This window comes from Oncorhynchus gorbuscha, linkage group LG13 (genome assembly GCF_021184085.1).
Source record: "Oncorhynchus gorbuscha isolate QuinsamMale2020 ecotype Even-year linkage group LG13, OgorEven_v1.0, whole genome shotgun sequence".
NCBI classification, from domain to species: domain Eukaryota; kingdom Metazoa; phylum Chordata; class Actinopteri; order Salmoniformes; family Salmonidae; genus Oncorhynchus; species Oncorhynchus gorbuscha.
The window spans coordinates 52,455,693-52,483,633 of NC_060185.1; the positions used below are offsets into that span (position 1 = coordinate 52,455,693).

General features: G+C 44.6%; 1 protein-coding gene across 1 annotated transcript; it reads right to left on the reverse strand.

Moving 5' to 3' along the window:
* Nucleotides 1-20,312: 20,312 nt before the first annotated feature.
* LOC123992330 lies at nucleotides 20,313-26,496 on the reverse strand. The gene is given in 4 exon segments (XM_046293484.1): nucleotides 20,313-23,127; nucleotides 23,129-24,075; nucleotides 24,482-24,670; nucleotides 24,772-26,496. Coding segments are annotated over 4 exon segments (5,676 nt in total).
* Between the last annotated feature and the right edge of the window lie 1,445 nt (nucleotides 26,497-27,941).

Genomic DNA, 27,941 nt, shown 5'->3' on the forward strand with positions numbered 1-27,941 from the left:
TGCTAATGTTTGTCTATTGATTTGATACTGCTGAAATTGCCGAAGGGGTGTACTTTAAAAAAATATTAAAACATACAATCTACTTGCAGTGAAGCCGCTCAACATCTACATCACATGTCCACATACTTTTGTATATATAGTGTAATTAGGTACTGTCACTGACTTGTCATGATTGACTTCACTGCATTTATCAACCTGTCTTATTACCATTGTGATATTGTAAATGAATCGTTAGTTTTCATTATATTTAAAGGGCATAGCTTTGCACATGACAAGGACACATTCCAAGTCTTTCTTGGAATGGTGGGCCGACTAAAAAAGGAAGATACAGTCATGAGAAAGTCCATCAGCCCTGCAGAGAGACTGGATGTGACCCTAAACGCTTTCTGTTAAAAGGAGAGACATTCACATCTTTCGCCTACGTATTCTGAATAAATTGTTATGCCGACTCCGAGATTGTCAGACATGCAAGGCGCTGTTAAGTGTACTGAAGACAGACTATCTGAAGGTGAAAAGCAATAGCCCAGGGATAAGATGGCAACGATAGACATTGCCGCCTTATTTCAGGCTCCCAAGCAACTTTGCGGTATATATTCTGTATTTACAGTTGGAAGTTGGAAGTTTACGTACACCTTAGCCAGTGGGTCAGAAGTGTACATACACTCAATTAGTATTTGGTAGCACTGCCTTTAAATTGTTTAACTTGGGTCAAACATTTTGGGTAGCCTTCCACAAGATTCCCACAATAAGTTGGGTACATTTTGGACCATTCCTCCTGACAGAGCTGGTGTAACTGAGTTAGGTTTGTAGGCCTCCTTGTTCGCACACACTTTTTCAGTTCTGCACACAAACTTTCTATTGGATTGAGGTCAGGGCTTTGTGATGGCCACTCCAATACCTTGACTTTGTTGTCCTTAAGCCATTTTGCCACAACGTTGGAAGTATGCTTGGGGTCATTGTCCATTTGGAAGACCCATTTGTGACCAAGCTTTAACTTGTCTTGAGATGTTGCTTCAATATATCCACATACCTTTCCTTTCCTCATGATGCCATCTATTTTGTGAAGTGCACCAGTCCCTCCTGCAGCAAAGCACACTCACAACATGATGCTGCCACATCCGTGCTTCACGGTTGGGATGGTGTTCTTCGGCTTGCAAGACCCCCCCTTTTTCCTCCAAACATAACGGTGGTCATTATGGCCAAACAGTTCTATTTCTGTTTGATCAGACCAGAGGACATTTCTCAGAAAAGTACCATCTTTGTCCCCATGTGCAGTTGCAAACAGTAGTCTGGCTTTTTTATGACAGTTTTGGACCAGTGGCTTCTACCTTGCTGAGTGGCCTTTCAGGTTATGTCGATATAGGACTCGTTTTACTGTGGATATAGATACTTTTGTACCTGTTTCCTCCAGCATCTTTACAGGGTCCATTGCTGTTGTTCTGGGATTGATTTGCACTTTCCGCATCAAAGTACTTTCATCTCTAGGAGACAGAACATGCCTCCTTCCTGAGCGGTATGACGGCTGCGTGGTCCCATGGTGTTTATACTTGTGTACTATTGTTTGTACAGATGAACGTGATACCTTCAGGCGTTTGGAAATTGCTCCCAACGATGAACCAGACTTGTGGAGGTCTACAATTGTCTTTCTGAGGTCTTGGCTGATTTCTTTTGATTTTCCCATGATGTCAAGCAAAGAGGCACTGAGTTTGAAGGTAGGCCTTGAAATACATCCACAGGTATGCCTCCAATTGACTCAAATTATGTCAATTAGCCTATCAGAAGCTTCTAAAGCCATGACAGGAGTTTTCCAAGCTGTTTAACCTCTAATGGCTGCATCCCTTTGTTCTCAATTTCCGCATGAAGACATACCCTAATCTAACTGCCTGTAGCTCAGCCCCAGAGGCAAGGATATGCATATTCTTGGTATCATTTGAATGGAAACATTCGGAGGTTTGTGGAAATGTTAATTGAATGTAGGAGAACATAACACAATAGATCTGGTGGAAGAAAAGAGAAAGAAAGAGCATACGTTTTCTGTTTTTATTGTTGTAGCATCATCTTTCACATGTACTAGAATAGCCACACAGTCAGACAGGATGCTGGATATAATCTTGATGGATAACACAAGAGGGCAACTGTAGGTGTGCAAAGTTTCAGACTGATAACTTCAGGAATGGGTGAGCTACATGACATTTAGCACGAAGTCACCCAGGTGCCCCACACAAGTTGCCCAAATGTACTCAAGTGGCCGAATTGGTGAAATGACCTATAACTATATACAGTGGGGAAAAACAGTATTTAGTCAGCCACCAATTGTGCAAGTTCTCCCAGTTAAAAATATGAGAGAGGCCTGTAATTTTCATCATAGATACACTTCAACTCTGACAAACAAAATGAGAGAAAAAAATCTAGAGAATCACATTGTAGGATTTTTGATGAATTTATTTGCAAATTATGGTGGAAAATAAGTATTTGGTCAATAACAAAAGTTTATCTCAATACTTTGTTATATACCATTTGTTGGCAATGACAGAGGTCAAACGTTTTCTGTAAGTCTTCACAAGGTTTTCACACACTGTTGCTGGTATTTTGGCCCATTCCTCCATGCAGATCTCCTCTATAGCAGTGATGTTTTGGGGCTGTTGCTGGGCAACACGGACTTTCAACTCCCTTCAAATATTTTCTATGGTGTTGAGATCTGGAGAAAAACATCCCCAAAGCATGATGTTTCTACCCCCATGCTTCACAGTAGGCATGGTGTTCTTTGGATGCAACTCAGCATTCTTTGTCCTCCAAACACGACGAGTTGAGTTTTTACCAAAAAGTTATATTTTGGTTTCATCTGACCATATGACATTCTCCCAATCTTCTTCTGGATCATCCAAATGCTCTCGAGCAAACTTCAGACGGGCCTGGACATGTATTGGCTTAACTGTTAAGGATTAATGCCACACGGTCAAGGTTAGGCTTGCACAGATCGAGAGGACCTCAGGAATGTTCCTGAGGTCTCATTGTGCTTCTCACCCTAACTGTTCTCCCGCTGTCACCCAAAAGCACCTGCAATTTAGGGCCAGGCATCATTATGAGCTCAGACCGAGCAAGCTACGGTCTAGCGGGGCATCTCGTTGAACTCGGCACAGCCTAGAGATTATGGTAATGCCATTGCAGGCTCTGAGTGTCTTTAACTTGTTGTAACTCCCATCCCGTGAATGGGATCATTGTCATCATCTGACCCTAATTAGCATAACGCAACGGACATAAATATTACTAGAAAATATTCCTATTAATGAAAATCGCAAGTGAAATATATTTGAACAGCTTAACCTTTTGTTAATCACCCTGTCATCTCAGATTTTCAAAATATGCTTTACATTCAAAGCTAGACAAGCATTTGTGTAAGTTTATCGATAGCCTAGCATAGCATTTTGTCCAGCTAGCAGCAAGTAACTTGGTCACGGAAATCAGAAAAGCAATCAAATTAAGTCGTTTACCTTTGATGAGCTTCGGATGTTTTCACTCACGAGACTCCCAGTTAGATAGCCAATGTTCCTTTTTTCCAAAAATATTATTTTTGTAGGCGAAATAGCACCGTTTGTTCTTCACGTTTGGCTGAGAAATCGCCCGGGAAATTGCAGTCACGAAAACGCCGAAAAGTATTCCAAATTAGCTCCAAAACATCGACAGAAACATGTTAAACATTGTTTATAATCAATCCTCAAGGTGTTTTTCAAATATCTATTTGATAATATATCCACCGGGACAATTGTTTTTTCAGTAGGACCGATTGGAATAATGGCTACCTCTGTATTTTACGCGAGAATCACTCTGAGAGCATCAGGTGACCACTTGCGCAATGTAGCCGCTTACGGGTATTCTTCAACATAAAGGCGTGAAACTACGTCACAATGCTGTAGACACCTTGGGGAATACGTAGAAAAAGTAATCTGGTTGATAGCCCATTCAATGCTCAATAGGGACGCATCGGAACGCAGCGCTTTCAAAACATGAGTCACTTCTGGATTGGATTTTTCTTAGGCTTTCGCCTGCAATATCAGTTCTGTTATACTCACAGACAATATTTTTACAGTTTTGAAAACTTTAGAGTGCTTTCAATCCTAAACTGTAAATTATATGCATATTCTAGCACCTTATCCTGACAAAATAAAATCAAAATAAAATCAAATCAAATTTTATTTGTCACATACACATGGTTAGCAGATGTTAATGCGAGTGTAGCGAAATGCTTGTGCTTCTAGTTCCGACAATGCAGTGATAACCAACAAGTAATCTAACTAACAATTCCAAAACTACTGTCTTATACACAGTGTAAGGGGATAAGGAATATGTACATAAGGATATATGAATGAGTGATGGTACAGAGCAGCATACAGTAGATGGTATCGAGTACAGTATATACATATGAGATGAGTGTGTAGACAAAGTAAACAAAGTGGCATAGTTAAAGTGGCTAGTGATACATTTATTACATAAGGATGCAGTCGATGATGTAGAGTACAGTATATACATATGCATATGAGATGAATAATGTAGGGTAAGTAACATTATATAAGGTAGCATTGTTTAAAGTGGCTAGTGATATATTTACATCATTTCCCATCAATTCCCATTATTAAAGTGGCTGGAGTTGGGTCAGTGTCAATGGCAGTGTGTTGGCAGCAGCCACTCAATGTTAGTGGTGGCTGTTTAACAGTCTGATGGCCTTGAGATAGAAGCTGTTTTTCAGTCTCTCGGTCCCAGCTTTGATGCACCTGTACTGACCTCGCCTTCTGGATGATAGCGGGGTGAACAGGCAGTGGTTCGGGTGGTTGATGTCCTTGATGATCTTTATGGCCTTCCTGTAACATCGGGTGGTGTAGGTGTCCTGGAGGGCAGGTAGTTTGCCCCCGGTGATGCGTTGTGCAGTCCTCACTACCCTCTGGAGAGCCTTACGGTTGAGAGCGGAGCAGTTGCCGTACCAGGCGGTGATACAGCCCGCCAGGATGCTCTCGATTGTGCATCTGTAGAAGTTTGTGAGTGCTTTTGGTGACAAGCCGAATTTCTTCAGCCTCCTGAGGTTGAAGAGGCGCTGCTGCGCCTTCTTCACGACGCTGTCAGTGTGAGTGGACCAATTCAGTTTGTCTGTGATGTGTATGCCGAGGAACTTAAAACTAGCTACCCTCTCCACTACTGTTCCATCGATGTGGATAGGGGGTGTTCCCTCTGGTGTTCCATCTCCTTAGTTTTGTTGACGTTGAGTGTGAGGTTATTTTCCTGACACCACACTCCGAGGGCCCTCACCTCCTCCCTGTAGGCCGTCTCGTCATTGTTGGTAATCAAGCCTACCACTGTTGTGTCGTCCGCAAACTTGATGATTGAGTTGGAGGCGTGCGTGGCCACGCAGTCGTGGGTGAACAGGGAGTACAGGAGAGGGCTCAGAACGCACCCTTGTGGGGCCCCCGTGTTGAGGATCAGCGGGGAGGAGATGTTGTTGCCTACCCTCACCACCTGGGGGCGGCCCGTCAGGAAGTCCAGTACCCAGTTGCACAGGGCGGGGTCGAGACCCAGGGTCTCGAGCTGAATGACGAGCTTGGAGGGTACTATGGTGTTGAATGCCGAGCTGTAGTCGATGAACAGCATTCTCACATAGGTATTCCTCTTGTCCAGGTGGGTTAGGGCAGTGTGCAGTGTGGTTGAGATTGCATCGTCTGTGGACCTATTTGGGCGGTAAGCAAATTGGAGTGGGTCTAGGGTGTCAGGTAGGGTGGAGGTGATATGGTCCTTGACTAGTCTCTCAAAGCACTTCATGATGACGGAAGTGAGTGCTACGGGGGCGGTAGTCGTTTAGCTCAGTTACCTTAGCTTTCTTGGGAACAGGAACAATGGTGGCCCTCTTGAAGCATGTGGGAACAGCAGACTGGTATAGGGATTGATTGAATATGTCCGTAAACACACCGGCCAGCTGGTCTGCGCATGCTCTGAGGGCGCGGCTGGGGATGCCGTCTGGGCCTGCAGCCTTGCGAGGGTTAACACGTTTAAATGTCTTACTCACCTCGGCTGCAGTGAAGGAGAGACCGCATGTTTTCGTTGCAGGCCGTGTCAGTGGCACTGTATTGTCCTCAAAGCGGGCAAAAAGTTATTTAGTCTGCCTGGGAGCAAGACATCCTGGTCCGTGACTGGGCTGGGTTTCTTCTTGTAGTCCGTGATTGACTGTAGACCCTGCCACATGCCTCTTGTGTCTGAGCCATTGAATTGAGATTCCACTTTGTCTCTGTACTGACGCTTAGCTTGTTTAATAGCCTTGCGGAGGGAATAGCTGCATTGTTTATATTCGGACATGTTACCAGACACCTTGCCCTGATTAAAAGCAGTGGTTCGCGCTTTCAGTTTCACGCGAATGCTGCCATCAATCCACGGTTTCTGGTTTGGGAATGTTTTTATCGTTGCTATGGGAACGACATCTTCGACGCACGTTCTAATGAACTCGCACACCGAATCAGCGTATTTGTCAATATTTCCATCTGACACAATACGAAACATGTCCCAGTCCACGTGATGGAAGCAGTCTTGGAGTGTAGAGTCAGCTTGGTCTGACCAGCGTTGGACAGACCTCAGCGTGGGAGCCCGTTTACTTTGGGAATGTTATTTTTCCAAAAATGAAAATACTGCCCCCTTGTTACAAGAGGTTAACAATAAGTTGATCTTTAATTTGCTGTATTGGACTTAATGTGTGAAAGTGACATATTTCTAAAAACTATTTTTGAATTTCGCGCACTGCTTTTTCAGCAGAATGTTGTCAAGGGGTTCCGTTAGCGGAACGCCTGCCCTAGAAAGGTTCAAGCTTGGTCGCAAATACGTCTTCCAATTAGACAATGACCCCAAGCATACTTCCAAAGTTGTGGCAAAATGGCTTAAGGACAACAAAGTCAAAGTATTGGAATGGCCATCACAAAGCCCTGACCTCAGTCCTATAGAAAATTTGTGAGCCTTACTGAAAAAGCGCGTGCGAGCAAGGAGGCCTACAAACCTGACCAGCTCTGTAAGGAGGAAAGGGCCAAAATTCACCCAACTTAATTTGGGACGCTTGTGGAAGACTACCCAAAACATTTGACCCAAGCTAAACAATTTAAAGGCAATGCTACCAAATACAAATTGAGTGTATGTAAAATTCTGACCTACTGGGAATGTGATGAAAGAAATAAAAGCTGAAATAAATCATATTCTCTACTATTATTCTGACATTTCACATTCTTAAAATAAAGTGGTGATCCTAACTGACCAAAGACAGGGAATTCTTACTACGATTAAATGTCAGGAGTTGTGAAAAACTGAGTTTTAATATATTTGGCTAAGGTGTATGTAAACTTCCGACTTCAACTGTATATAGCGATGGTAATCAGGGAATTGATGAGTCCAGGTGAGTCTAATGATGCGCAGATGCGCGTAACGATGGTGACAGGTGACCTAGAAGGTGACCTAGAAGCTGGAGAGGAAGCACATGTGACATAGGCTGTGTATGTGTGTGTATGTTTGATAAATTCACTCACGTTAATAGAAGTATAACTTTTTTTATGATGATAGTATTACTATACTAAATAGGTAGTGTAAGTCAGAATGAAGGGGTTGAAATTATGTCTAGTTTTATGTGTTGTTTTCCCTTACTTTAATAGAAGTATAGAAACTTATCGTAGAAACTATAATCTAATGCATACCTTAAGATGTTTTGATAAATATCATAGATTGAGTGATAAGGGAGGGAATGTGATGGAAATTGTAATGTTTGTGCTGTTCTAATAACCAATTTCTGTGTTCTATGTTTGTGCTTTTCTAATAACCTATTTCTGTGTTCCATGTTTGTGCTTTTCTAATAAGCCATTTCTTTGTTCATGGATGTGACTGATAGAACGAATCCTCACTATCAGTATCTGCAATTTGGCAGTACGCCTACACTCTTGTTTTGAGAACGAAAGATATCTCAGTTTCAAGGTCTCAGCTTAGAGAGAAGAAGCCTCGTGAGGTATTGGTCTGTCAAATGAATGAACTGGTATTTGTCGATCACATGAATGAAGCAAACTTTAATGATGAATTAATTATGAATGATGACTAAGCTAAATCATGCAAATATAACTTGTCTGTCATGTTTTGTCATTGGTTATCATGTCTTGTCTCTGTGCTTCCCTTCTATTCGTTTCCCTCTGCTGGTCTTATTAGGTTCTTTCCCTCTTTCTATCCCTCTCTTCCCCTCCCTCTCTCCCTCTCTCGCTCTCTCTCCTTATCGTTCCGTTCCTGCTCCCAGCTGTTCCTCATTTACTCTTTTCACACCTGTCCCCTATTTTGCCCTCTGATTAGAGCCACTATTTCTCCCTCTGTTTTCCGCTTCTGTCCTTGTCGGATCCTTGTATGATGTTCGCTGTTCTGTGTCCTTGTCTCGCCCTGTCGTGTTTTATCTTCTTCAGATGCTGCGTATGAGCAGGTGTCTTAGTCTGCTACGGTCGGTGCCTTCCCGAAGCAACCTGCAGTCTATGGTCGAGTCTCCAGTCAGTCCTCGCAACTACGAGTGGATTTCAGTTTTTCCTGTTTTGTTTTCTCCTTGATATATCCAGGATTATTACTTTTGTCATATACTGGAATAAAGACTCTGTTTTCGTTAAGGCGCTTTTGGGTCCTCATTCACCAGCATAACATTGTCTGCAGTATATAAGTGAACTAACAGGACTGCCCCAATAGAGCTCCTGATCGACATGTGTACCTGGTGCATTGAGTTGGTTGGAACCTCTCCAGCACGCTGATAATAAATAATGATTCATTTAAGATTGATTTTGAGTGTCCCTGTGTAGAATTTCCATGACATTATCTTTCATATTCCTACGGATACCTTGCAACTGGACATCCTTTCAAAATGATTGCCTACAGTTACCGTGTAGGCCACTGCAAGGTTGGGTGACCAGGACCATCTGGGACTGGCCTCCTAGGGTAATTCAGGCGATCTGTGTCCTGTGTAACTTCATGAGGATGGACACGAGGACCAGGAGGGGATCTGCAGCTCGCTGCCATGTTCCAGAGGAGAGGTCTGCTGCTCTGGAAGATGTTTCAAGGATAGGGGCCAACAATGCAGCAGGGGAGGCAATCCGTGTATGGGAGATCTTCACCTCCTACTGTGGGAGTAAATGGTACATATAGGGACAGATATAATACTATAGAGCAAAGACAGGTGGACATCAGACCACAGGAGAAGAAGGCGACACTTAAGTGCATAAGACAGCTGGTCATACTAATGTTAGAGAGACACATAGTCTACTAGTCCTGATAAGGACAAACATACCAAAGAGCACACCAAGCTAAACATAAGTACGAAGGCCAAAGACATAGGCCCATAGGATAGATGGGCATATATTATTTTTAGGACATGAAAGGGTCCTGCCACCATTATAACCTAACTAAAAGCAGATACAGTATGGGAGTTTTTGGGCGTGAACAAGCAGGAAGCTCAGATTGAAAGATAATGGTGGCAGATGGATTGAGGGAAGTAACTTAATTTGCAAGTGGGATCAAATCAAATCACATTTATTTATATAGCCCTTCGTACATCAGCTGATATCTCAAAGTGCTGTACAGAAACCCAGCCTAAAACCCCAAACAGCAAGCAATGCAGGTGTAGAAGCACGGGATGAACTCATATGTTGTATGTGTATAAATACAGAGCCAGAGCTTAGGGAAGGGAGTTGTTCCGCGGACCAGCTCGGCTTCTGATATTTTGTATTAAAAGCCTTTATTGAATTCACAAGTTCTTGTAAGTTTTATATTTGAAAGTCGATTTTCCACTACACTACTTCTTCGAAGAGGGTGCAATTCGCTGGCAACACCATACTGTTATGCAGGTGAGTGAGGACCCAAAAGCGACTTAACAGAAACAGAGTTTATTCAAGTCCAAACAGAAAACGACAAATCCTGAATCCTTAACAGGAAATGTCCAAACGGGGAATAACAGAAATCCTCTAGTTGTAGAGGGGAATAACAGGAGAAGCAGCCACAGACTGCAGGTCGCTTCGGGTAGGCGCAGGCCGTAGCTGACAGAGACACCTGCTCACACGCAGCATCTGATGAAGGCAAAAACACGACAGGACGGAACAAGTACACAGGCGAACAGCAAACATCAAACAAGGATCCGACAAGGACAGAAGCAGAAACAGAGAGAGAAATAGGGACTTAATCAGAGGGCAAAATAGGGGACAGGTGTGAAAGAGTAAACGAGGTAGTTAGGAGAATGAGGAACAGCTGGGAGCAGGAACGAAACGATAGAGAGAGAGAGGGATAGAGAGAGAGGGATCGAGAGAGAGGGAAAGAAACCTAATAAGACCAGCAGGGGGAAACGAATAGAAGAGAAAGCACAGGGACAAGACATGACAATATATGACAAAACATGACACATACACAACCAAAGGCGATTTTAAGAGGATTCCCATTGCAATAAGAGTATTATTCTATTTACTTATCTACATGTATGTAAACTCTCTTCCACGTTCCAAAAATAGGCAAGAAGACCAACCATGGAGAATAGTAAGACACTATATTGTTTGTCCTCGTGTGTCTGTGCATGTTTTTCAGTATAAAGTACTCGGCAGCCACTTGGTGTGGGAACCAAACGAGGACACACAGATTCCTGTTGAACACTGTCTCTAACTACCTTATTTTCTCAATAGTCTCTCTCCTTCAATTCATCCCTCTCCCCCTTCTCCATAAATCCTCTAGGTTATATCAGCTGTGTCGGTGAATCCCTCCCCTATCTGAATTGGCTACATAGGGGGCACAGCATGATCAGAGGTGAGAGGTCACTTGGTCGGGTCAACAGGAAGTATTATAAGAGATTCTTTATATTGAAATACAGATAGATGTAGTAGTCCGACTTAATGATCCAAGGTCAGTTTTGCATTTTATCTCCTGATGATTAAGATGACTGACAGCGTTAGAATATTTTTTAAAACACAAGGAATTGTTGTGTTTAGAATGTGTTGTGGAAATTCTAAACAAAAGGAAGAGAGACTGCAGATTCTTCAAAACCACACCTTTTTATTCTAAGATTTGCAAATCTGGAGCTGTTTAACACTCCACTCAACATTTCTGCGTTAATAGCACAACAAACAAGAGTTGGGTCTCAGCCTTTATAAGACAATGACAACTTATATCTATGTAGCAGTTTAGCACATGTGTTAGATCATGGTGGGAACATAGCGTATAAACATGTGATAACGCCAGTTCTGTTACTGCTTTTTGCTGATAGAACTGTCGCTGCTGCTCAAGCCAGCCTCTGATCTCTTCATATCACCACACAGCTGTGCCCTTGAAAGATACAAAAAGAACAGGATGGACCAAAAACTGTGGTCAAACTACGAGGCTCTTTGTCTTTGGCCGCGTGACCAAGTTACTCAAAAACAAGAGTGGAAAAACTCTGGCTTCTTCTTACATGAGAGAAACAGACAGTGGAAATGTACAGGTTTAAGGCTCATACAGCGCATGTGTATAACAAAGTTTGTAATTTTGCCACCATACATGCTATCTCTCTCTCTATCTGTCTCTCATCTGAAGGTATTTTTTGATGTAAGAGAGGATGCCAACCCCCAGTCCCGTCATCGCCACCTCACCCGCTCTTAGCCTCTAGTGACTCCCCATCCCGCATGAGGGAGCATAATCATCGACTGACACTAATTAGCATAACGCAACGGACATAAATATTCCTAGAAAATATTCCTATTCATGAAAATCACAAGTGAAATATATTGAGACACAGCTTAGCCTTTTGTTAATCACCCTGTCATCTCAGATTTTCAAAATATGCTTTACAACCAAAGCTAGACAAGCATTTGTGCAAGTTTATCGATAGACTAGCATAGCATTTTGTCCAGCTAGCAGCAGGTAAATTGGTCACGGAAATCAGAAAAGCAATCAAATTAAATCGTTTACCTTTGATGAGCTTCGGATGTTTTCACTCACGAGACTCCCAGTTAGATAGGAACATTCGCTTTTTTCCAAAAATATTATTTTTGTAGGCGAAATAGCTCCGTTTGTTCTTCATGTTTAGCTGAGAAATCGCCCGGAAATTGCAGTCATGAAAACGCCTAAAAATATTCCAAATTAACGCCATAATATCGACAGAAACATGGCAAACGTTGTTTATAATCAATCCTCAAAATCCACCGGGACAATTGGTTTTTCAGTTGGACCGATTGGAATAATGGCTACCTCTGTATTTTACGCGAGAATCACTCTGGGAGCCATCAGGTGACAACTTGCGCAATGTAGCCGCTTACGGGTATTATTCAACATAAATGCGTAAAACTATGTCACAATGCTGTAGACACCTTGGGGAATACGTAGAAAAGGTCATCTGGTTGATAGCCCATTCACTGCTCAATAGGGACGTATTGGAACGCAGCGCTTTCAAAACATGAGTCACTTCCGGATTGGATTTTTCTCAGGCTTTCGTCTGCAATATCAGTTCTGTTATACTCACAGACAATATTTTTACAGTTTTGGAAACTTTAGAGTGCTTTCTATCCCAAGCTGTCAATTATATGCATATTCTAGCATCTTGTCCTGACAAAATATCCCGTTTACTACGGGAACGTTATTTTTCCAAAAATGAAAATACTGCCCCCTAGTCACAAAATTAAGATAACCTTTCGGCCAACTGGGGGCCTGTCATGCCAAATAGTGTCCCCCTCAACATCACAATAGGATTCGATGAGTTTGAGCTTCTGTTGCTAGGGCTGTTGCTAGAACTTGCAACATTCTGACCGGATTACGTAATGAACCAAAGCGTCTTTTGCTATGCTGGTTGTTTGGCTCTGTTTGACCTTGAAGGATGATGCGGGCAGTTGTAGTTCTATTTCACCACATAAGCGCTCGCTCAGTCAGCGCAAAACTATTACCTCTGAATTTCTCTCCAAGGACTGTGTTTTTGATGGTGACAACCTGCTGATTCAGAGGACCAAAAAGACTGGAAAGAGAACACTTTCTTCACCATGTATTTGTACATATTGTTAAATAGGAATAAATAATTTAAGCTGTAAAGCTAACTACTTTACTTATATACCTCACCCTGCCTAGCCAGCTAGCCAGACAGTTTTATTTAGCTAATGTTAGCTAGCTAGCTAGCAAGCAAGCTACTGTAAATGTTATTGCAGCTTTCTGTTTGTATGTAACGTTAGCTTGCACTTCAATGGCATCCCTCGAGAAGATTTTATTTTATCTTTCCAACTAGGCTAGGTACTATGAAGACACCACTGATCTCGACAAGAGGCGCAACATTAAGAGAAATTCATAATTCAGGGTAAAGTTAAGCAGTTAACTTCAATTAGATAACTGGATGAATTTAGCTACGTACAACCATTTTCCATCTAATGTTAGCTAGTTGCTAGCTATACATATAGTTCAGTGGAAGCTGCTGAGGGAAGGATGGCTCATAATAATGTCTGGAATGGAGAGGGAAGGGGGGGGGGTGAGAAAGAAAGGATGAAAGTGAGGTGAGAAGAGAGTGGAAAATAGACGGAGATGGAGAGAGAAACAGAGAGAAAGACAGCAGTGCAAATATACTTAGACTTGAGTATTTCAACAACTCTTCTCTTCCAACTCGTTAGGCAATCATTTTTACCTATGGGGGAAGGATGGCCAGCCACACAGGAGGGTGATTTATACTAAGTAGGAGGAGGCCGTGCTGACAGAGATGCATGCTGGACATTTCGTTGTGAAGAGCATGAATGCCAAAATCAACCTACACTTCTTCTGACGGGGAATTGTCAAGGTGGACAGCTGGGCAAGTGAAATAACCTTTTGTTAATCAATCATTCTATTATGTCTGAAATTATTATGATTTCAATTAATGTCATATCAGAGAGCACACAATGTTTCAATTTGCCACTTTTTGATGAAAGGTCAGTACCTGTCTAGCCTGCAAGAAATTTTAGAGGGCGAAGACAGTGGCGCCGGAGTTGTAAGTTTCCAATTCAAATTTTGTCCTGATAAGTTGTTTTGTAATGGTTTCTTTATTTGACCACAGCAGAGTTCAATATTATAGAACGTGTGTGTGTGTGTGTGTGTGTGTGTGTGTGTGTGTGTGTGTGTGTGTGTGTGTGTGTGTGTGTGTGTGTGTGTGTGTGTGTGTGTGTGTGTGTGTGTGTGTGTGTGTGTGTGTGTGTGTGTGTGTGTGTGTGTGTGTGTGTGTGTGTGTGTGTGTGTGTGTGTCAGTATCCTTACGAATACCAAAATCTGCAGACTGTATGACACAGATAGAGAGAAAATTACTTTATTCTTAAACCTAACACTTTACATGTTAGGGGTGGACCTCATCAAACCCTTCACGAAATCCAGGAATGGCAACAGCTGGTGTCTGCCAGCGACCGATCACTTTACCAAGTGGGTGGAGTACCCATTAAGGTCAGCAAAGGAAGAGTACGTGGTTCTGTAACCCATTAAAAAGGGTGCTTGGAACCAAAAATTGATTTTAGTTTTGTATGATACCCATTAAGAACAAGACTAGCGAGGCCATCTCCTAGGTGATGGTGGACATCTTCAACACCCACGGTTCTCCTGAGGTCATCTTGAGTGACCAAGGTCACGAACGTTGGAACAAAGTACGGATATCATAGGTTATATTCTGTCACCAAACATTTGTTTTATTTCGCTTTTACAATTTGTTTTCCATGGTACATAATCAAACATATTTCAATATCTTACATTGTCCAGGTTTGGTGAATGGACAAACCAGAACCTCAAGACTGCCATGGGCAAGTCCCTTGATACCAGGTAGGGTGGGAGAACAACCTGAAGGTAATTCTATTTGCACACAACAGCAGCATCCAGGCCGACTACGGACGGGAGCCGCAGCTGTTGGCTGAAGTTTCAAATTTGTGAAAGGACTTAGTGTTGTTTGTCTATTGCTATTTTTGTATAATGTACTTTCAGATCACTGAAATCCCACCTGATGTGGTGGAAGTTGTCAAAAGAGATTCGAGTACTACCTTCAGACACGGACTGAGAAGTATGTAGAGGTTTTTGACCAGGTAAAAATGATTTCCAGCTGTTCATTTATTTTATAACACCGCACGAATCCATCACATATTCTCACAGTAAAGTATAACCCTTGTGTTTGCTTGTTTACGTCTCTGTCTCCTACCTTTTAACTCTGCTCCTGTTCTCCAGAACCTTGGGGTTCTGCCGAACACCCAGACGTGGATCCATCTGATGTCCTACATTACCTGTTCTCCAGGACCTAGTGGTTCTGCCCAACACCCAGACCTGAATCCACCTGATGTACTCCATTACCTGTTCTCCAAGACCTAGAGGCTCTACCCAACACCCAGACGTGGATCCATCTGATGTCCTACATTACCTGTTCTCCAGGACCTAGTGGTTCTGCCCAACACCCAGACCTGAATCCACCTGATGTACTCCATTACCTGTTCTCCAGGACCTAGAGGCTCTACCCAACACCCAGACGTGGATCCATCTGATGTCCTACATTACCTGTTCTCCAGGACCTAGTGGTTCTGCCCAACACCCAGACCTGAATCCACCTGATGTACTCCATTACCTGTTCTCCAGGACCTAGGGGTTCTACCCAACACCCAGACCTGGATTCACCGGATGTCCTCCATTGCCTGTTCTCCAGGACCTAGTGGTTCTACCCAACACCTAGACATGAATCCACCTGATGTCCTCCATTACCTGTTCTCCAGGACCTAGGGGTTCTACCCAAGACCCAGACCTGGATCCACCGGATGTCCTCCATTACCTAATCTCCAGGACCATGGGGTTCTACCTAACACCCAGACCCACCTGATGTCCTCCATTATCTGTTCTCCAGGCCCTAGTGGTTTGAATTTGCATATGAATGGAGTGTAAATTAGCTGACTTGGTGATCTGTAAGGTAAATAGCAAGATAAATACTTTTACTAATTATTATTATTAGTAATTGACTGACCCGGTCTCTCCAAATCTCTATTTCTAGGGTCAATTTTAGATCAATGCTATACATTTTGAGCCATTCCTGGACCTGAAACCAGAAACAGACTACCTGAGGGGAATACCAAAACAAATGGTCTACTGATTCTGTGTCATCACAACAAAATATGCAGAGTTTCGATGATTTTATGCCCCAAATTTTCAACATTTTGTTGGTGGCAAGAATTCTATATAATAATTTTAGCTGAAAAGCACGAAGTCTTGAATCTTGCGTTGTTTTATATACAGTTGAAGTCGGAAGTTTACATACACCTAGGTTGGAGTCATTAAAACTGTTTTTTCAACCACTCCACAAATTTCTTGTTAACAAACTATAGTTTTGGCAAGTCGGTTAGGACATCTACTTTGTGCATGACAACAAATAATTTTTCCAACATTTGTTTACAGACAGATTATATAACTTAAGCCATTGCTCCAAAACTGCCATAAAAAGCCAGACTACGGTTTGCAACTGCACATGGGGACAAAGATCATACTTTTTGGAGAAATGTCCTCTGGTCTGATGAAACAAAAATATAACTGATTGGCCATAATGACCATCGTTATGTTTGGAGGAAAAAGGGGGAGACTTGCAAGCCAAGAAAACACCATCCCAACCGTGAAGCACGGGTGTGGCAGCATCATGTTGTGGGGTGCTTTGCTGCAGGAGGGACTGGTGCACTTCACACGGTCCTTCTGTAGCTCAGTTGGTAGAGCATGGCGCTTGTAACGCCAGGGTAGTGGGTTCCATTCCCGGGACCACCCATACGTAGAATGTATGCACACATGACTGTAAGTCGCTTTGGATAAAAGCGTCTGCTAAATGGCATATATTATTATTATTATTATATTATTATTTATATATTATAAATAGATGGCATCATGAGGAAAGGGAAATTATGTGGATATATTGAGATAACATCTCAAGACATCAGTTAATGCTTGGTCGCAAATGGGTCTTCCAAATGGACAATGACCCCAAGCATACTTCCAAAGTGTGGCACAATTTCTTAAGGACAACAAAGTCAAGGTTTTGGAGTGGCTATCACAAAGCCCTGACCTCAATCCTATAGAGAATATATGAGAACTGAAAAAGCATGTGCGAGCAAGGAGGCCTACAAACCTGACTCAGTTACACCAGCTCTGTCAGGAGGAAACGGCCAAAATTCACCCAACTTATTGTGGGAAGTTTGTGGAAGGCTACCCGAAACGTTTGACCCAAGTTAAACAATTTAAAGACAATGCTACCAAATACTAATTGAGTGTATGTAAACTTCTGACTGTTGATAATGGGATATGATAGAAGGGCGAGTCGGTCAAGGATCGATGCAGACAAGGTGGTAGATTGTACGACAAGCGACAGGTTTATTCAGAGTAAAGATATTTGGTACAGCGTATATACGGGCCCCTCTGTTAGCTCATTAGAGACTAGCAGAAAAAAGCCCCACTAACAGTGAGTACAAGCTTCATATACACAACAGAAAGTAGGTTGATTTCTAGGAGATCGGATCTTCGGATTGGATCAGGCTGGGGTGTAGTCGTCTGGCATTGGCTCTGTTGTCTGTCCTTCATCGTAGAGTCCTGCCATGCCTGTTCTTGGTCGTCACACCATGTTCAGCTGAAAAGGGGATCTGGTGTGTGCGCTATCTTCAGTCACACAATGTTCGGCTGGGAGGGAGATTATGTGTGTGTGCTAGTTTGTCTGCAAGTCAAGGCTGTGTCTCTTCCTCCCAATGTGTGGGTGTATGTCTTATCTGTGTGTCCTCGGCAGTTAGTGTGTATTGTATGTGCGTCGTCCCTGTCTTCAGAGGAGTCAGTGTGTAATGTGTGTGCGTCCCTATCTTCAGAGGAGTTATGGCCGAACTCCCGGCCAGCACCTGTGGCTAGGAGTATCCTGTATGGGGCCCAACCTGTTTTACTATGAAAATATGTTGTTATGTGTTGTCTCAGTTATAACAATGCAATAGCAGTAATGTCACCTACATAAGAATTAGCAGTCCTCTACAAATCCCTCTCTTCACGTCTCCCCAGAGACATGACACAACCTAACTAGATTCTGATACAAAAGAAAACTTGTCCCAAAGGGGCTATGAAAGAAGGCACAACATTAAAAATAAATGGATGTATATATATTCCCACCATGTTCCCAACTCAATCCCACTATGTACTAAGTTGGCTACCAGCCACCTAGGAACTTACAACCCTCATGTAACAGAGCGGAGAACAACAGCTCAAAATGAAAGGAAAAATGATATTCTACATAAGCAAACTTTTTTCCAGCCGGAAAAAGTTGTGATACCCTCTGTTCACATCTCCAAAGAGATGTGACACTCTCTAAAGGGTATTCTCCACCTCATCCTCAAACTCTGGCAGGTCATTAGCAAGCAGAGGATACATCTGGGAAGGGGAGGCAGGGTCAATAGCTTTAGAGATAACTCTAGTAGCAAGGGACCGGATACATGGAATGCAACAGCATCCACAGAGAACTAGGATGGCAGCAAACACCGAAATGGAGATCAAAATGGAGGAAACCAGGGTTTTATATTTACCAAACGCACTCATCCAGGAGTCCCACATCGAGGAATCTATCCCAGAATGAGATTTCATTTTACCATTAAGCGTCCGCAGATCCTCCAAAGCGGCCGACAAGCTACCATCCGAAGCTGTGTTATTGGGGATGAAAGTACAACACTGGTCACCAAACATAGAGCAAACTCCGCCCTTCTCAGAGAGTAACATATCAATGGCAATACGATTTTGGAAAGCCATCAGGCTGGTTGCAGCCAGTTGACCATGTACAGCTTCAAAACCCTGCTGAGTCCAATTGCCTAGCCTTTGGATGTTGTAATGTATGTAATTAATACGATCAACATTTTTGTTTACTGTACACCACCAACAGAGGGATGATTCAAATCCTGCAGCCACCTGATCTACTAACTTATACTCATCAGGCACTCCCCTGGGGACTCCAATAGCGTCTATGTAGGTGGGGTCTCCACTAGATGGGGTGGTGGCTCGTCTGGCACGTCCCCAATATCCGGGGTTTACTTCCTGGATCCGCAGGACGAGGTCCTCGGCTCCTATAGGATAGATAGAAACAGGCAACAAGAAAGTAACAAGTGCACAGTAACTTATCAAACAGGACCGTACTACCACACCACCACCACACATCTGCTCTGGATTTTGGTGTAAAACTACCCTTAATAGTAACTGTATCCAGACACCAATCTGCAGGAACCCATCCCACTTTAGTTCTTCCTCCCGTCATATTGACACAAGTAAAATTTGCCCTTGCTACCTGGTTGGAAAACACTGGTTTCCTATCGGCGAATTTAGTGACTGGATAGACACCATCCCAGGCAGTACAATTATCTCTGGGGTTATCAGTTGTCATAAGTGGGATTAGACATGCTCGAGTCACCACTGCTGGGACAATTCGAAGCAATGGACGAGCTCCCATGCACACCACGCAACTCTGTCTGGTGGTATTTGCAGCTTCCTCTGTCAACAGTAGCCAATTATTGGAAAAACCTGAGACCCCTGTGGCTGTCAATATTACATCATCCGGGCTTTTAAGCCTGGATATTATCTCCACCGGGCCAAACAGTGGGAATATAGGTGACCCTTTTACAGGTGCGTTCATGTCATTCATTACTGTAACCGAAGTCGGTTTAGGATTCGTAGTCAAACAAATTCGCCACAGCCAATACCTGGACCCGGAATTCCATGGGGCCAGTATGAAATCATAACACATTAAAGGCTGGTCCCCTGGTCTAACGGTAAGGTTCAGTCCCGTTTTTGTCTTGGTTAAAGTCAGTCGCTTCCGCCATTCCAATGCCCTCTTGTTTGTCGTCCAGTCTTTCCACCCTTTAATTGTCTCCCCCACTAAATTCTTCCAAGACCAATCGCCAAACTTTCCTAATGTCATATACCAGTGATGTCCGGCTGACTAGAGTGCACCGGTTTCTACCCTGTTCCTAGAGCCCCCTAAGGTCCCCCAAGGGATGTCAATGATACTAGTTGCATTGAAAGGCACACAAACAGTCGTACTGCGCACGTCGTTGGCCCTGCAATCAGTTTTAAGGGTGGTGGAGCGTTTCGTGTGTGAATGATTGGTCAGTTCTATATGTGTCATAGATGTAATCAGGTTGGATGACCCATTAGAGGGTCCTATGTCTGCTTGTAATGTAGGTGTATGATGCTCTAATACCCACAGGAGAATCCCCATGGAAACTCCTGTGACTATTATAAAAATAACAAACACGGGGCCCGATATTCCCAATCTCTTCCAGGGATAGCCCCTATCTCTGGAAGGGCGGTTAGTTGGTGAGCTGGGGAGTTGCTCCCACATCCTTACCAACTAAGGGATCTGTGGTTGGAATCAAATTTAGGTCGCTCAAATCGACCCTGACTTCAGTCAAAGTTCTGGAAGGAGTCGGTGCTGGGGTACAATGAGTCAAGTGGTGCCAAGGTGCGCCCGATTTACCTTTGACCTGGACTGAGTGTGAAGTAACCTCCTTCACTTCGTACGGTCCAGTCCACCTGGGATCCGCCCACTTTCTTTTGTGGACCTTGATCCTTACCCAATCGCCGACCTTTACCCTTGGCTGCTCTGGATCTCCCGTCAGCTCCCCCTCATGGACTCTGTGTATCTGTTTGGATAGAGCTGCAGACAGTTCCGTCAATTTTCTTACATAGTCAGTCATACCTATCTGGTGCACATCAAGAGGGGGCATATGACCTCCCTCTCTTGGTGGACCTGGCATCACTCTTCCTGTCATTATCTCGTGGGGTGAAAGATGAGTCCCTGCCCCTGGTGATGACCTCATGGCCATCAACGCCAGTGGCAGGGCCTCCACCCATGTCAGTTTTGTACCAGCACACACTTTGGCTATCTTACACTTAAGAGATTGGTTGCAGCGCTCCACAAGGCCTTGGGCCTGCGGCTTATACACGGAACCAAACTTGTGTATAATGCCGAACCTCTCCTCCACCTGTCTCAGGTGTTTGTTGGCGAAGTGGGACCCATTGTCGCTTCGGATTTGTCTAGGGACCCCATATCTAGGTATTAGTTCTGACTGTAGCCACTTAATGACTGTCTTCCCATCCTCCTTAGCTGTTGGAATTGCTTCTACCCACCTAGAAAATCTATCTACCATCACTAGCAAATATCTCTTCCCGTACTTTACATTGTCCTCTCCCATGTCGGTATAGTCTATACTGATGTCTTGGAAACATGCGTTTGGCACTGGGTAGGCTCCCATTGGGGTTTGGTAAGGCTTCTTTGGATTGTAGCTCCCACATATGTTGCATTCGTCACAGAATAGATCTGTCATGTCCTTCATGTGGGGGTGCCACCATATGTACGAAACCTTCTGGAGAGTTCTGAGTTTTCCTTCGTGGGTGAGTCCGTGGGCTTCCCTTATCAGTTCTGGACAGAGATTTGCTGGAGCCACCAGTCGGCCATCATGGCATCTCCATATTCCGTCTGGTCCTTTAGAGCCTCCCTTCTGTGTCCAAACCGAATGTTCGTAAGGGCCTGCCTCTTCCTGTAGTTCTAGTATGTGTTGACTTGTCAGTTCAGTCCTTGCCGGTTCTATCCCGAGCACCATCTGTCGAGGGCTGTAGCCTCCTGCGGCCTTAGCTGCTAGGTCTGCTGCATCGTTACCATGATTGATTCTGCTGGTCAGTTTTTGGTGGCCACGGCATTTCATTATGGCCACTGTCTTTGGTAAGGATACGGCATGTATCAAACGTTCCATTTGGGCTCTGTGCTTGATGGGTAGGTTACCTGTGGTGGTAAAGTTGCGCCTAACCCATTGTGGTCCATCTATGTGCACGGCTCCGTGTGCATATGGCGAGTCCGTGTAAATGTTTACAGTTTTACCTTCGGCTTTCTCTAGAGCTTGAGTCAGACCCACAATTTCCGCAAGTTGTGCTGATGCTGGTTGGGGGACAATTCCTGATTTCAACGTGACATGTGTTTTGTCATGCAGCTGTTGTACGACTGCATAGGCAGCTATGTTACCTGTGTCTCCCTTGTAGCAACATCCGTCTGTGTACAGCCATAGGTCTGGTGATGTCAATGGTTCATTTTCCAGGTCTGGTCTTAATTTGAGCTCTTGTGCTGCCCTCTCTTGGCAGGAGTGTGCTAGGCCCTCCTCAGCGTTGAGGGCATCTGCCATGTTCTTGTCGGTGTTCACAAAAGTGATGTGAGACTGGGTGCATTTGTTCTGGATTTTGTTTTTTCTGTCCGCGCTGAAAGTAAATTCTTTGCTGATGAGGTATGCTGCCACCCCGTGGTGGGTATGTATTTGCATCTTGTGGCACATTACCAGATGGGCTGTCTTCTCAATCGCCTTGGCTACCGCCGCAACGTATCTGGAACAGGCGGTCTGGCCGGTTTCAATGTGGTCAAGTTTTGACGAGTGGTACATGAGTACTCTTCTCTCCCCCTCATGTTTCTGAAAAAGGACGGCGGATGCAAAGCCTTCCTTTTCAGAAACATCCAGGTGAAATGTTTTACCGTAGTCTGGTGCCGTGAGAGCAGCAGCCACAGACAGGTCAGTTTTCAGGAGCCCAAACGCCGTTGAAGCTTCAGGAGTCCATATAAGTGGGGCCTGTAGGTTTCTTGGGCCAGCTTCTCGAACAATCTCTCTCAGGGGTTCAGTTCTTTCAGTATAGTCTGGGATGTGAGTGCGGCTATATCCCGTCAACCCCAGGAAAGAGAGCATTCCTGAAACAGTAATGGGCCTGGGATGATGTAGGATTGAGTCTCGGTGTGATTTGGAGAGGCCTGCTCCCTCGCTTGAGATTTCCCTTCCCAGGAACAGAACGGTTCGTCTACATGATTGGACTTTCGACCTCTTGACTTTGTATCCTTTTACTGCCAGAAAATCTAGTAAGGTTTTGGTCATCTCCAGACAAAGGTCTGAGTTGGGAGCCCCCAGCAACAGATCGTCTACATATTGTATGAGTATTACTCCTTCCGGGATTTTCAGTTCTGCCAGGTGTGTCTTCAGGATATAATTGAAGATTCCAGGGGAAGAAGTGTAGCCTTGAGGAAGTACGGAATAAGTAAATTGCTGATTCTCGTAGGTAAAGGCAAACAGCGGCTGGGAAGCCTCATCCAGTGAAAAAAGCATTTGCCAAATCCACCACGGTGAAGTACCGATGCTTGGGTGACAGGTTGCTCAGAGTAATGTGTGGGTCGGGAACAGGGAGATCAATGGGTGTGGTAACTTCATTCACCGCTCGGAAATCCTGTACCATCCGGTATGTTTCTCCATCTGCCTTCAGAACCGGCAGTATGGGGGTGTTCCAGGGTGATAAAGTCCTGTATATGCATCCAGCTCCCAGGAGGCCTTCAATAGTGGGTCTGATCCCCTCCGTCTGTTCATGCTTCAGTCGATATTGGGTTCGAAATATTGGTACTTGTGCTGGATTAGTTAGGGTAATGCGCACTGGTTGGACCTGTATCTTTCCCACGTCAAATGGTGTGGTTGTCCATATTGCCTTGTCAATGGAATTCAAGACAGCAGGGGAGGAAGGGTGATCAGAATATGGTTTTCCGTGGTGCCTGGGGAGAGTGAAACGCTCAGGCTGGCACCGTTCTTCCGTGTCCACCATAGTCAGACGCCACATCTCTTCGGTGGTTGCCTTCAACAGGCCTGGTGTATTAGTCACTTCCCAAGTGAGTTTCGAGGCCCTTTTTATCATTGGACCCAGACTTCGGGCCTCATGTCCATTTCCCACTGCGAGGGTCACGTGAGGAGAAGAGTCCGGTCCCAGTTGATACCAAGGTTTAATATGTTGTGGGAGTATGACTGGGGCTGCCACCCCCTCAGGGCCGCACACAATGGTGAGACACCGTGTTTCTGGGGTAAGATGCATCATGTTTTCATCCCAATCTTGAGTATAAGGCGTGTCTTCGTCGTCAGTGACGTTGAGAGTGCAGTGCAGCTCAGCCTGTGGTGTCTTGTAGGGCTGAAAGGTGTATATTAGCTTCCTCCATTGGTTGAATTGAAATTGGATAGCAGGAGTGCCAGGTCCAGATGGTAAGCATTTGAGCCAGTGAACCTCCTGTGTGGTGGATAGAGCAGGTGCGGGCAGAATTGGGAGCATCAGTATTCGGGCCCTTGGCGGTGGATCGAGCGAAACCTCCACACCTGATTCAGTTAGGTAGATTGAGCATCCTAATTTACAGAGCAGGTCTCGACCTAGTAGGTTAATTGGGCAATTTGGACAATATAGGAATTGGTGTTTTAAACTGGAAGGGCCCCACTGGAACAATAGTGGAGTAGTTTTGTATTGCTCTTCAGGATTTCCTGAAACCCCCACCACCTTTACTTTGTCTGAAGAGAGGGGTTGATGCGAATTGATGGCGGAATGTGTGCATCCTGTGTCCACAAGGAACCTGTGAGTGACTCCCTGTATATCACACGTGATGGTGGGTTCTGTGTGGACGGGGAATCGTTGGCCATCTAACCCGACTGGTGGTGGTGGGCAGCTTCATTCCCATGGTGGGTATCCCTCGGATATCCCCTGGAAGGTGGGGCCGGTAGGAGGCGCTGGGTTGTAGGCTGGTTGATATCCCTGGGCAGGGGCTGGTGGATATCCCTGGGCAGTGGCTGGGTACCATGGGGCTCCTCTTCCCCGTTGTCCACCTCTCCTCCCCCTGTTAGCCGAATATGACAGGCGCTGCTGTGTGGGGGGAGCGGAGCAGTCTCTGGCGTAATGGCCTTCGTGTTTACAGTTGTAGCAATGAGAGGGTCTTACTCGTGTCGGCCCCCCCCATGTTGGTCCCGGGGGGTTGGAGAACCTTGGCTGATCATAACCCCCATATCCGTAGTTGGCTCCTGGAGTTGGAGGGTACTCGACCGGTGCCTGTGCGGGGGTTGGTGGTACTGGAACGGTCACCAACATCTGATTTATGGTCTGGGATACAATCTTAGCTATATCCGTGGGGTCTTCCACCACCATTTGCTTTTTTGGTTTCGCGATCTTTTGGGCTTCATTTAATTGTAGTTTGAGCAACTGGAGTTGCAGCGATTGTACTTGTGAATCAGCCGTGCCTTTGTCTTTATTGTATTGAGAGATGTGATGGTGTACATGGGAGTTGAATTGAGCAGTGGACAAGGCCATCAGCCCCACTGTGGCCCTAAGCTTGTTCTTCACCTCTGTTGGTGTCCCATTCACCACCATCTCCTTCCACATGCTGAGAGTGGTACCGCTCTGGTCATGGGGTTCAATATGCACTGATCTCCAGGTTGTCTTTGCCCTGTCCAGGTATCGAGCTGCCTGCTCCCCGTCTTCCATAGCGAACGAGGTAAGGGTGTCATAGTTTTTCTCGGTGGGATATGCCCTTCTCAGCTCATCCCACAATGCTCCCCTATATTTTTCAGGTTCTGTTGAAGCCCCATGGGATCCCAGTCCTGCTGTGTTTATTATGGTCATCATGGTCGTGTAGTCGGTTGACCTAGCCAATAAGGCTTTCATGTCCCCCAGGGCAAGCCGGACCCCGGAAGTTAAGGATTGTAGCTGGAGCAGCCAGGCTGAGGCCCCCCCATGTAAGCTCGGGAGCTGTTCCACCAGGGCCGTTAAATCTTGCATCTTCCAGGCAACGTATTCCTCTCGGTTGGATGTGTCATCCATCCTGAGTGGCATTTGATACAGCTCCTGTTGTTTTTTCGCTTCTCCTTCTCCTATTCTCCTTTGTCTATCTATGATGCGCTGCGACTGTCTTACTGCCGTTTGAACGGGGGTTGATTTTCCCTTAAAAATCCCTTGTAACAGGACTGCTTCACCCGTTTCTGCTGTAACCTCTTCCATGAGTTTAAGTTGGGTTTTCGCCTCCCATACACCTGCAGACATGAGGGGAACGTCTTCCTCTTGTAGTTCCATATCATCTTCTCCCTGTTCTTCCGGTTCGCTGAAAGACATTAGATCTTCGTCTGGTATACGGCCACTTGTGAAATATTCCTTTCGAATGTCGCTCCTTGGTCCCCCTTTATGTTCTCCGTATACACTGGATGTGCGGGAGGTGGGGGTATCCCTCCCCTTTGACTTCAAGCTGCTCCCGTTGCCCCATGCTCCATCTATGGATGGATTTCTCGTGTGGCCACTGGGGTGGCGCTGTTCTCGCATAGATCGAGGGGCATGCATGTCAGATGGGCCTGGTGTGCACATTTGTGCACCCCCAGGTGTGGAGGAGGCCTGTGGGCCAGGTTTAAATTCTTCACACTCCAAGTGGCCCCCTTTGATTAACGTATCCCCACTGAGTACTCCTTCTTTCACAATGAACACAGGGGCCTGTGTTACCGCGGGCCCGGCCCTTCTCCTTTCTTCAGTATAGGGTGGAGGCAAATTTGTCAGGACTGGGTAAAGCTGTTGGGTTGTTGAGGGCACAGGTGTTGGCGGGGCAGAGGGAAATGGTTTTGGCGCCATCTCCTGGTGGTGGCTCGTCGGTGCATCTGCCCCTTGTAAGGAAGTGGCCACCAACATCATTTCAGGATTATTTTTCAGTTGTGCTTTCTGCGCTTCTTCTATGGCCCAAGTTCCTAACTTTAGTTCCTCTTCTGCTCTCTCTCTGTTTGGTCCCTTGGCTTTTAAATACATGGCCCTTGTTCCTTTCTACCTCCATGTCTCTTGTCTCCTGCAGCGCCTCTCTCAATCCACATTCCATTGTTTTCAGCTGGGCTATGGTTGGCAGCCCCCCTCCTAGATAACCTGACTGAATCCATTTTACCTTTAATCCCTCCCAAACCTTCTTTATAGACTTCCACTGTTCTTTTCCTCCCGATCTGTATTCCATTCTTTGGTCTAGGAACACATTAAATCTCAGTTTAGGAGTATGGGGAGTCGCCATTGTGAATTTTAAATCGTAATTCAATTTTAATTCAATCGGAAATTAATCGTAACTTAATCGGAATTTTACCAGACTACTTGAATATAATTAGAATATACTTAGCCCGTCGTTAGTTAATAACAACGATGTATTCGAGGAGACACTATTGCTCACACTCTGCCTTATCTCAGAGCTTTTCCTTGAATATTCAGTTCGAGAAAAACGATTGGGTTGGTATAGCTTTCGTGGAGTGCGCAACCAAGGGATCTATTCGACTATATAGTCACAATATTAATTATTATATTCAGATCTTATTTCAATTATACATCAGTCATTTTGTTCCTGATTATACATTTTACACAGAAGTTATAGATACATACAACATGGAAGTTTACATACAACATATAAGTTTCGGATTTATCCAATAACCCTTCTTGAGTTCTCTCTCTCTCTCAAACCATCAACAATCTTGATGGAGACGATTACAACCACATTACATTTTAATATGAACAGTTACAAATACACGTTTTCTCTGACCATTATCAGCTTATCTTTTGGACTACTTATCAGACTGGTCTTCGACCGAGTCGCGGGACAAAGTTGCCAATCTTTTCCCCTCTCGGCGCCAGGTTTAATGAATAGTAATTAACTATCCCCTTACTGATTTTTATCCCTAATCTCTACCGTGCTGATCCTTATCATCCTTAATCCAAATCCATGTCCGACCCCTATCAATCAACACCATCAGACTGGTCTTCGACCGAGTCTCGGAACAAAATTACAATTTTTTCCCCTCGGCGCCAGGTTTAATGAATAGTAATTAGCTATTCACTTACTGATCAGTTATTGACCCCTATCGGAACTAATCCAGGCCTCAAAAGTGATACCTCATCATTGAAAGCTATCAGACTGCGCTGACCGGGTCACGGGACAAAATTACAATTTATCCCCTCGGCGCCAGATTTAATGAATAGTAATTAGCTATCCACTTACTGATATCTCATCAATGATTTAATCACCCGGCCGTCGCCGGTTTGTACCACATATGTTCACTTCACTGTACTTTCAACTTGTCAGCAAATTATAAATTTACACAAGAATT